General features: G+C 43.1%; 1 protein-coding gene across 1 annotated transcript in view; it reads right to left on the reverse strand.

The window, feature by feature from the left end:
• The window catches only part of LOC119461419 (sodium-coupled monocarboxylate transporter 2), a 50,969-nt gene extending 43,465 nt beyond the window's left edge, over positions 1-7,504 (reverse strand). Inside the window, exons 1-4 of the mRNA XM_037722716.2 lie at positions 7,413-7,504; positions 3,202-4,532; positions 2,457-2,525; positions 1,015-1,066 (exon numbers count right to left, since the gene is read on the reverse strand). Coding sequence (XP_037578644.1) covers positions 1,015-1,066; positions 2,457-2,525; positions 3,202-3,540 — 460 coding nt within the window. The 5' untranslated portion in view covers positions 3,541-4,532; positions 7,413-7,504. The remainder of the gene's footprint in view (positions 1-1,014; positions 1,067-2,456; positions 2,526-3,201; positions 4,533-7,412) is intronic.
• Positions 7,505-12,202: the final 4,698 nt, after the last annotated feature.

Raw genomic sequence — 12,202 nt, forward strand, 5'->3', positions numbered from 1 at the left:
TACTGCTTCAAGGCTGCTAACAAAACAAAAAGGCTATTCAATTATCAGTTATGAGGCTTTGCCAAGACTGGTTAATAGGTGAAATATTGTTTCAGTTGGCTTTTATACTAGGTGTGTGACAAGTGAGGCACTTAAGAACATACCTTGGTTTTTAAAATGCCTAAACTACTATTTGATTATGAGGCACCTCGTACTGGCGAACTCCGCAATAATTTCGACCACTTGGAGTTCTTAAGCCAGTACCTCAATCTATAATAATGAATTCCACTGGTCAATTGTAGCACGTTTCCTTTTCGCCTCCGTGTTAGAGAAATCTAACTCCACTGGTCAATCTAGAGCAAGTTTGCGTTTTCCACTTGTCAATTTTTGGGATAGACTCGCTCCGCGACAGAGATCTCCTTGTTGGTACGCCAAGCACAGTCGTATTTCACTGAAATTCCGACCACGAGCGCGCTTTGCACTCAATTCTGAATTTCCCAATTGACTCGGCCGTTTTCAGCTCATTTCGTGGCGTTCTCCGATATGTTGGGCAAATGAGGGGGGCCAAACTTTCACTGCGCTTCCGGTCAGAGCATGTTCTTTTCTCTCTGGTCGATCTGGATAGCGTCGCCCTGTTTGTCGATCTCTCGTGGATTTCAGCCCGCCGCTCTATACTGACAAGTAGAATTAACTATACGTACACGAGCATTTTGGTATTCAATCCCCATCGTAATGCGGCCGCCGCGGCTGAGACCGAATGCGTCGCTACGAGCTAAGTACCGCCAAACACCCACTCAACTACAGTGACGGGTTTACGTTAATATGCTTCACTGTTCTGCTGCACATCAATTTTTGCAATATATTTGTGCTTTTACTTTCTGTAGACACCAGTTCATGAAAGAGACCGATATATACTTACATCTTTGAGTGTCAAATGCATGCTGATATTTCCACATTAGGCAGAAAGCATGCACTTTTGAATTAAGCAAAATGTATCGGCATATTTTGGTAAACAGGGATCTGGGAATAGCTTACCAGACCCGAGGGCAAGTGATGGACCATATAATGCAACACCCAGGTAGAGCAGCTGCAGCATATGGAGAAAATGCTGATATTTTTTTTGAAAATAGGAAAATAATATGCACGCGTATATACAAAAATGAAATTTATAAGTACGGGTTGCCTCCAAAAAGATTTTTAATTTGGAGCATCGAGCAGGTTCAGGGAAGACAGAAATTAAAATAAATTGTATTGTCACTGCAGATGGCAAGGCGAACAGCAATATAAACACTTGGGGTGTACGAATCGTGGTTTTTGAGACTGAATCGAATACGACTCGAATAGTGACAGGAGCGAATTGAATCGAATATTGAATACTTTCCGAATAGTTTTCGAATAAAGAACAGCCGTAATCACAATTGGGATAAAACGGTGTTCACATTCCAGTATTCTTAAAGTTAGCACGTTTCTCTCATTACCTAGTACGTTATGAAGCGTTGTTCCTTAAAAGCGTAAATGAAGCATTAGGAGTAAGCAAGTAGTTTCTTCGTATGCACAGGGCACTTCAGAGAATGCGAATGATCGCTGTACAGCCTATAAAACGTGTGGCTACCTAAGTGACGTAGCCTGTTCTACTACGCAAGGCCTCATGTTTTTTATATATACCATGGCCGCGAGGCTTAAAGTTTACCATACTTTTGCTCCAATTCTAACTTTATTTGGGTGCAGTTGACGTTTCAAATATCCGAAAAGTATTCGAAAGATATTCTCATTTGCAAATAGTGACTATTCGACTCGAAGACGGAATCGAATATGACATTATTCGATTTGTTCGAAAGTTTCGAATATTCGCGCACTCCTAATAAGCACTAACGGATACAATAAAAGATAACACAATCCGGCAAGCTGGCAGATTACAAAAAAAAAATTACACCCAGCAAACTATAAAGCTTATACCCAGGTAAGCATCGATAACACGGAAATTCTGTCGACAATTGACTTCTGGTGCCAAGTGCAAACAACCGCAGACTATCTAGATCCCACAGCTGCACAGCTGAGGCCAATCGTATACAAGTTTCAATACAATGAATGTACCGTAAGGTGTATTGTTGTGATAAATATCAAAAAGCGAAAAAACGCAACGGAGATAGTTTGGTAAAATAGCATAACATAAGCTTCGTCACCTCCGATTCAGTACTACATGCCAAATACATATAACACACATATTCTCTTTACATATACGGACATTTCCGTGTGACTACGCAGAGATGTCCATATGTAAACAGAATATTTGTAAACAGGGCACCAGTTCTTCAAGCGGACGCTTTCCGTTTCACAGTCTTCAGTAAGACACCTTTTATTGTTCAACTAGCTGCACGAATCACTTCGCTCTAAAATGCAACAAAGTAGTCACATGCGTGCAAAAGATCACGAAAAACCGTATTTGTGGCTGCATCTAAAACGCAAATGTTTCTCACCGTGTGCACGATGAAAAGTATGGACCCTATCTTCCTAATGACCCGTGAATTGAATCTCTTCTCCAGATACTGCAAGAAACACACACGGATTGGAGCGTCATGTTGAAGTGTATTGCCAATTTTTTTACCCGTATACAGACTAGTTTCATATACAGCATGCCGCGGTAGGCTTCAATTTACAATTGTACTATCAATAAGATAGGCATGCCTTTTAGACTAGAGGGTTGCCAAGACTGCGATGATTAATCAGAACAGCTCAGAAAACTTCAAGCTTCATTGGAACATTCCTAGCGTCTGGAGTGTAGATTGTAGCATTGATCAGCACCACTGCTGAGGAAAGGTAAAAATAAAACGCACATCGTTTCATATAATCGCACTAGCGATACCATAGCTCATGTAAGACTCCTCCGGGTATGTGATATAAATGTTTTTACCTAGACCAGAGCCATATATTATAGCATATTTTATCAAACATGAGGTTAGTATTATGGTCAACAAGTAATATTAAATACGTCCAGTACTTAACTGGCTACGCTTCTAAATAAAAGCAGTACAGTATCAAGAAGTGTTAGCAAACAACCCGAAACCTCCAGAGTGCTTACTTCTTCCTTATGGATTGATCAAAATGTCCAGGCATTCTCAATTCCTCAGACACGTATAAAACTGCTTGCTGCCAGCAGCGTCACAAAATCAGTGCAATTACACCTTAGCATACAACCGTAGGAGACGAAAATACTGTCTGTACCTCGTTAATGCTGGTGATGTCCATCTTGTAGTACATCGGCATGAAGATAAACGCAGCCATGAGAATCGATAGAGTGGTAGATATGACACCCATCCAAAACGTTGAGCCACGCACGAACACTTCGGAAGGCAGACCGAGGACCGAAGCGGCCGACAGGAAACTAGCCATCATTGACAGAGACACCGGCAGCCAGTTCATCTGCTTGTTGGCTGTCAGGAACTGCCGGTTGGAATTTCCTCGGCGGTCGTGCCAGGCGAAAAACACGCCGATTCCCGCCGACAGCACGAGAAATGAAACGAGCACCACGTAGTCCAATGCCACAAAAGTATGCGCTGCCATCTTGTTGTCTTCTTCCCTCCGCTTCTTTTTAAGTTGTGTTGCGCGGGTACCCTATTGACGTAATTTAGCAGCTATCTCTCTTATTACTGAACGTCTGTCGTATCCGCTTCGGTTATCTAGCACCACGCGTGTAAGGGATTTCTGACCAATGAGGAAGTACATTCACACCTACATTCTAATGAAATGATCCTTCTTAGGTGGTGTGCATTTTGTGCTATCCACTTCTCAGTTCCAGGGCAGGTGTTCCGTGTTAAATATGGGTTTTGTTTTTATTTGGCTAGCTTACGCAATTTCAAAACACACAGGACCACCAACGACCAGTTCCTCGCGCCTATTTTGAAGCTTGGCGATGCCTTTGTTGCAAATTATGTCTTCATCGCCATTGTTACCGTGTAACAAAGCGTCGACGTTCTTGTTGACAACTCCAAATACCAGCCTTAGGCCAGCGAGTTACTCAGAAGTACCGCCGCTTGCCTTCCTAATAATATCCCCAAAGGATCTGTGCTATCTTCCAGAAAATATTTGCTTACTTTCCCTCCCGTTTTCTTGTATCTTCCTTCTTTCCTTTCCGTTTTATGTTTGATTCTAATTAAAAATTTTATTCTGGTATGATCAGTTTTTATTCACATTTACTCCATTGTATCCCGACTGGTTAATCTTTTTACAAGTTATGCCCTTCACTTTCCCGCATACGTTAAACGCGCTGTACTTTGTATTAGGTCAAAAAAACTTGTGCTAATTGAGGTTCTCAAACTTGGAAGGTTCGAGAAGTCTCAGAGATCACATCTGCGTTCTGACAACTTTAACAAAAAATTTCTATCTCATTCATGCTTGCAAATCATCCTTCGAAAGCCAGTCTAACTGCAGTCCGCACAGACGCTTCTCATTTGTCCAGCCCTTCGGATCCACGCAGTTTCCGCCGTCCAAGAAAGACTTAAACTGGTTCTAGACCTTGCGTAACTTGTAATTGTACGCTTGAACTTGCCAGTAAACTGGAAAGATGAGAAACAAGCAAAAACGTAAATTACTCCATTGAAAACAAACACGGCACATTTCATCTAAACGCGGCGTGGCTGATACAGTGGTTCCTATTTATAGATTATTCATTTTTAAAAGTGTGTATAAGGAATGGCACAATAGCTGTGGAGTCATTGTGTACACTGCCTTCAGACCGAAGTGCTGTTTTTTTTTTATTTAGAACAATCATTCCACTCGTTAGAACGCATAATTTTCCTGGCGGCATTGCTATGGCAGTCACTATTTCACAATTCTCTGCCGTTAGGACAAACTACCACACGGCGCACCAAGCCTTATTTCCCTCCAGAGCATCGACGTTGCCTACTTTTGTATCTTAGGTACCCTATGAAAGATAATTTGTTAGTTGCGTGCTACTCCGAACTCTTTTCCACCTGTGTTCCAGAGGAGTCTTACGAATTATGACTTTTCCAAATGCACCATCGCAGTAGCTGCTGACGTTATGCAGTACTTTAAGGTATCCACCCATGATAGCAGCCCATTGTGCGTGCCGACACCGCCAGATAAAGAAGAGATAAGGGCCGTCTGGCAACTGAAACTTAATTGGAAATGTAATGCAACATATAGAGTGTAACAAACAAAAGAAACTAAAAACCACATGACGCATCAGTGCCGAACAGGTAAAAGAGAAGATTACAAAGAAAATGTAAGGGCAGTAAAGAACTTCTACCTCTTTATTTTCAAGGGCGATGGAGCAGGGGGTAACCCATAAGCTTTTCTGTTTGAAAATACAGAATGCTTGTATTTTCAAGCAACAAGTAATATGTGTAACAGCGCTTTAGTGAGCATTCTGAAGAAAATAAAAAGATGACATCTTCCTTAAATGTACTTCGGCAGCAGGACGTTGACAAAATGGCTGTGACCAATTCTTGAAAGGTGGTGAATCAGTGTCTGGAGCATCGTTACGAGCCGCTGTCCCCGATATTCCTTAAAACATAACTGTCAGCATACAAGGATAGTAGCCAGAAACATTGCCCTTATGACAATAGTCTTTTTTTTTCAACCAAACTATCATTTCTGAAGCTATTATTTTCTCCTAGCACCAAATTTCTCAGGCCCGCTATCAAGACAGCAAATCGCGAACGCCGAGCATCATGGCTAAGAGCAGCAGCAAATGCTCTTATCTCATGCCAGAGGCATATTTCAAAAACAAATCTGAACATGTGAGGACGAGCGCAATTCAAGAAGCGAACAGGGTGACCGTGAAGCAAAATATATTGCATGCTCACTGCATTTGAAATGAAAGATACAGTAAGCAGAGGCCTGAGGAGATAAGTTATCTGAAGAGAAAAGCTGGCAACATTCCACGTCAAGAACTCCTATGTCAGAAGTGGACCTCGAAGCAGTAGCCACAGCATCCACGAAGCAGATACCTATAAGCTCTGCGGTTGTTACCCTTATCTACAAGTGCATTTCAGTACAGAGAATAGCTCCGTCTTGCCAAGGAGGCAGTTCGATCGCACTAAGGCAAGAACTCTTGCAAGGACGTATTCGGAGCGCAAGTTACTCCACGTATGGCACGTCAGGTAGGATGCTTCGCGTAGGGCCTAAGCTAGGAATATCCGTAGAACGGGGAAATGTACCCACTATATATTTAATGAGAATAAATTATACCTCGAAATAGAGAAACAAGCGCTTCAGACATCTAAAGTTAACTACAGCACACACTACTTTTCCATTAGCTTAGATGAATGATTACGATCATCGTTAGAAATCAGGGCGAGTTCTTGTAATCATGACGCAAACAAAATGTCCACACCTTCAATGCCATTGCATTTTTGTAAAAAACGACCAGGTATCTGAACTGGCGCCAAGAACGGGCTTGAATTTGGGTCATTAAAAGGAATTATTACCGAAGATAGTTAAATTATTGGGTTGATGGCAAGTGTTAAAATGCATGCATTGTACCTATAGTTCAGAAAATTCGAGGCACCAGCAATATTTTTCAAATAGAATGTACCTTAACAGTATTTAGGATTAAGCTTAAACGCTAAATTCCTATGGAATGTTACAAATTTTAAGCGAGTGTGATAAGGATCATGGATTTATTACCCATTGACCTGGTAATTACGAAGATCCAGGAAAATCACAAGCAGAGGTTATAGAGGCGGTCCTGTGAGGTAGCGATTAATGTTACAGCGGAATAAGAGACACTAAAAAAATACAGTGGAAGCCTTACGATGGATGACTGCGTGGTCAGCATCCCATGATTGTGACGTGAATACGGTCGTCTTCTTTTGTGCAATGCAGTGTACATGTACTGCACGCTTGATTAGCACCTGCCATAGCATTTTAATCTGCCTCCTGTGCTAGCGCCAACATGTCGCACTTATATTGAAATATTAGTCGTTTACATTCACAGTCAGTACACTCAGTAGAACAACTGCAGTGAATAGAAGCTACATTGTATACTTGGAAAAAAATTGTCGCCATGTTGTACGTGCAAGCACAAAGGGAACGCGCGTAGAGAATGTTGTTTCCCAAATACATTATTACTTTTGCAGCCGGCGTCCTCGGCCGACCTCGGCTCTGGCCAAGTTTTTTGGCAGCCGATTGTATTGAAAAAAAGAAACGTGCCATTGGCCCGTCCCCCTCAAGCCAGTGGTAGCGCCTTCCGCTAGGTCGAAATCTGAGCAGCGCAACATGGCGTGGAAACTGTGCCCAAACTGGATTCCCCGGTACTTTCAAAGCACAACAGAAACCACTGTTTTATCCGTATGCGCAACCAGCCCACCGTTATCAGGATGAACAGAGAATATTTAGAAGTTTCAAGTAAGATGACAATTTCGTTATGACATCGCTAGCCAGTATCATAGTGCACTGCCTTGTCAGCTTACCTGCAGCTCGCACAGCTTCACATATTGGGCGTTGGAAAGGACTACGCGACGAAGGACGACGTCTCAGGCACCAACGCGGTCGTCGCTCCAGCCATACGCCAGCCCCCTCCTGCAAATACAACTATCTTCGCAAACATCCCGGAGTGTCTGATAGCTTCTGGATATCAAAGCGACAAGCTATATCTATATACCACATGGCCATGAAGAGAAGAGGTCGATTTATCTATCGGTGTCTGCAATTTTTGGTACTTATTTCCTGAAGCAAATAGACACCGAGCGCTGGATAATGCATGTAGAACGTTTCCCTGACAGCAAAGTCATCGTTCTGGAGAAGGCACCTTCGCACAACCTACATAAAACACAGGAGCAAGGACATCTATCCGATCGAAATTGAGCACACGTAATAGAAAAACAGTATATTCACCCAAATAAAGCATTACATTTCAACTGTTCTTTCTTTGGAAGCGCGTACTCATTAAAAAGAAAGCACTTAGAAATGCGACACACTTACGCGCAATCACGACCTCCCTCCAGTCAACCATTAAGAGTAAATATTGATATCGAGGCATTGTATTATCTAATCTACCACGAAACATACTCTGTGCTTCTTGTTTGTAACAAGGTTGTAACAAGGAGATGTATTCTCAATGCTAAGTACTGTTAGAGAAATGTACAATAGAAAAATTGGCACCTCCCATTCTTCTTGAATTTCCGCTAGTATGGAGGCACATGCAGGTTTTCCTATAAACAGCCTGCCATAGTATGCCCAAGAAACACTAGGTCTAAATGCTTTTTAGGGTTTTCGCTAATGAGTGTTAACATTCAGCCCTGAGATTGGGAAACTATGTATTTGTATTTTGGTCAGTTTACATAAAGATGGCCGTTATCTGTGCCTTCTTTTTTGTCCAATGAAGCTTGGCTGCAGTATTTTATTGACCTTACAGTTAGAGTACTTGTTCTTTTTTATTTTTTTTGATGTCTCTCCATGGGAAACCTTAAATGAACATGCACTGATTCTATTTAACTATTACTTAGCACTATTACTTCGCTTTCCTAAGCCTGTGACGATGTGCCATGTATTCCGTTATTAAAATTTTGCAATTGCATGCCTTAGCTTCAAAATTAGGTCTCTGTTGAGAACTTTAGAATTATACAAAGACAGGTGCCCAAGGAATATCAAGTTGTTTGTGTTTCACGTTTCACTAGCACTTACTAAGAGGAAGAACTGCTGTTTTATGAACTAAGTTAAAAATATATCACGCAACATAGGAATGCACAGAAAGCTCTACCATACCCTGATGGGAACATTTTTTTCGCCTAAATATAACTTGAGAATTTAATTACTTAGGGATGGGTAACTAAACAACTACAGTACAAAAGAGTGTAGTGACTTGATATAGCTTTATTTGTTTGGCTTGTGGGCAAACCTCATATTTCTCAAATAAAAGATCACTATTTATGCGCCGTAATTTATTCCTAAACCTTATTCGATGGCAGTATGCGTCTTTTCAATTAGGTCATTGTTTTTTAAGCAGTACAGCAGCCGACGGTAGGTAGAGGGAACCAATCTGCAAAAATATTACGCAAGGACCCAGATTCACTGCCATGTACTAAGAGGACTCGCACGTGTGTTCAGTACATCTGCAAACAAATTAAGCACACCGATGGCACGTAATTTCTGTCATTTCTGTCTCCTTTCTCTCGACGACTGGAATAGCTGTTTGTTTTAGCACTTAACTAAAAAAAGTATATATGTTACGCTACGATTCCCTTGTGTTCCTCCAAAATCTTCAAAAGCAGCTTTTCATGCTCGTGCGACGGATTGCCGCAGCAGCGATCATGAAGCCTACGTGCCACAATCTTAATCATTTCACCTCTAGAAATGTTTCTTGCCTGCCTTCCTAATGAACTGAGATGAATTGTTACGTAGCGGCCCGACGTCAACATAAGAAAGAATGACACACACACACGGAGGGCAGATAAAGAAAAGAAAAAAAAATTATGCAGACCGCGTGAATTTTGCGGAACCAGCGTTAGCGAAACGTTTTACCGGTAGCTGGCTATAGCACCCTTCCGGGTTTCGCAAAGCGTCATCATTTTACAGCAACGCATTTGTTGTAGGACAAGCACTCGTACCTTTTACGCGAGCGCGTGTGTGGGGGCACAAACAAGATGACAACGACGGTGATGACGATCATATGACGGTGACGGCAGGATTTCTACTCCGGCCGTTCGAAGGGAGCTTGCGAGATGCTGATTGTTGAGTTCTACATAGGTGCCAGACGAGCGTAAGAAGCCGAAACACGTATTGTGACGTCATGTGCGTCTTTATGGAGTTGCACACCACTGTATAACAATACGGTTTATGCAGTTGGTTATGTTTGGCAATAGCATATTGAATTGGACTGGTTGGTACACAATTTACAGTGTCGCATTCGTGCCCTTTCGTCAGCTCCCTGTTCTACAGCGCCGTTTCCTTCAAGTTGGATGTGGGCCAAACGTGAAGGCTGTACACTGTAGCACCACTTATACGCAGCGGCAGCTACTACGGAGAAAGGACTGGAAAATTTGAGCCGATAGCAAAGACGATGCAGTTTATAACACAGCGTTTCGTAGCTCTAGCAGCGACGAGGAAAGAATATGAGACTTAGGCCAATAATTTCCCTCCTCAATCTATAATTTTGCTTCTCACGTTTACCAATACCACCAACAGTCACAACGAAGATCAACCACTGGTTCTCTAAAGACGTAATTCGCTGCCTATTTCGGTTGCTTTTGACCCCACCACAGGAGCCGTGTGCATCGAAAGGCCTTAATAGATGAAAGCCGCTCTCATTTGTAGCACAAAAACTGGGTCGGACTGCGCTGTAGCATGCACACTCAAAACTGGGCGAGAAACTTATCAATCATGCACAAAATTTCAGGAAGTTGGTGACGCGTAAATCTTCATTTGCTCCTTACGGAGCTTGAATATTGAAATGAAGACTTTAGTTGACAACCTGCAGACAAGAGTATTTCCAAATGCGTGTGTAGCACGTCATATTCTCAGAAGGTCTGAGGATAGTTTGTAACTAGATCCCACGCCTTCTATTGGAATATATATGCGGCACTGAACTGATTGACCTGTAGTAGCGGATTTCGGAACAGCGAAAGAAACTAACCGGTGGAGCGATTGCCGGACCCGACTTCCAGGCTAACACCGCCTATAATAAACACCTAACCAACAAACCAACCAACCAACCAACCAAAAAGGCGAGAAACTGGTCTGTCCTGCACACGGAAAGCGTCTGCAGGAACTATTAGGGCGAATAATATTATTTTACTATTTTGGGCCAGTTTATCTATCTATCTATCTATCTATCTATCTATCTATCTATCTATCTATCTATCTATCTATCTATCTATCTATCTATCTATCTATCTATCTATCTATCTATCTATCTATCTATCTTGTAACGTCGACCCTGGGGTCCAAGTTCTCTAATAGCTTGAACCGCCAGGTATTCGCTCGTGGTGATGATGTTCTCGTGGTGATTGCGTAGTCGTCATTCTAGCTTTGTCATCTGACTCGTCATGCCATTGTCACGCGATCGTCGCGATGAAGTCGTCCTGCATTCGTTGTCATACTGTCGCAGTGATGCCTTAGAAGTTATTCGTATCGCCGTCATTTTCTGAATTTGTCATCTGACTCTCGTCACACCATCATCGTCACAGCATCGTCATGTCATTGTAGCCGTGCCGTTGTTACGCTGGCATCGTTATACAACTACAATCGTTATTTCAGAACCGTCAGCTCATTGTACTTAAGCCGTCATCGTCTTATCACACACTACATTCGGCTGAAGACTACTTTATTCTAAACCCCACTGGCTTCTCAGGGCAGTTCGTCTTTCTCGTTCTTGCCTTGCATCCATAGAGCTTGAATTGTAGTCGCGGAGTGAACTTACTCTTGGGGATGATGAATGCGTCTGGGTCCTTTGATCTTTCTACCCGGTGCATGAAGTGATCGCCCAATATAAAGCGCTCGACGAAAGACCCAGGCATTTCACATGTTCCCCATGGTTCCGTGTATACAGCGTTGCGCTCATCACACTCGGTCAAACTTGTCCCCCATACGGCACCCTTCTCATTCAGCGCTCTGATAACGACATCACGGTGGCAGCAGAAAGCATATATCTATTTCTCACATGTGGAAGTGTCTTTTACTATAACGTTAGCCACCTCCGATTGCACTGCTCCAATGTCGCTCCCAGCGCGCTGACCATGTCATCGTTCATTTGCTCCATCCCGTCTGATCCCATCGCTGCCACCCAATGCAAGACGCACATTTCACTCGGCTCGAGATTACTTTATTTCAACGCCATTGCTTAGCATTCCTCGAGAACAGAGAGAGTGCATTACCGTTGCCCCCATTCCTCGGAATGTCCACCCCGAGTGCAATGTGGGCAGACGACGGGCTAGGGCTAAAGCCCTCCTGCAAGAGGCTGGCGCACGTGCCCGGAGTTGCTGTTTCGTGAATGCAGCCCCGTACCCTGACGTAAAAGTGTTCGCTCAAGTCAGCGTCGATCAAGAAGGGAAAATAACAAACTCCTCGACGGTCCGGACGACGGCGGCCGAGGTTGCTGAGCAGGCTGCAATAGCGTTGGCCCTGCTTGATGACGGGAGAACGACGATGTATAGCGACTCGAGATCGGCGGTCCGAGCATTCGCCAAGGGCACCGTCTCGAAACCGGCCTTGCGGATCCTACGGGACAAGGAAATCAAGCAACACACGATCATCTGGTCCCCCG

This window comes from Dermacentor silvarum, chromosome 8 (genome assembly GCF_013339745.2).
Source record: "Dermacentor silvarum isolate Dsil-2018 chromosome 8, BIME_Dsil_1.4, whole genome shotgun sequence".
Lineage (NCBI taxonomy): Eukaryota > Metazoa > Arthropoda > Arachnida > Ixodida > Ixodidae > Dermacentor > Dermacentor silvarum.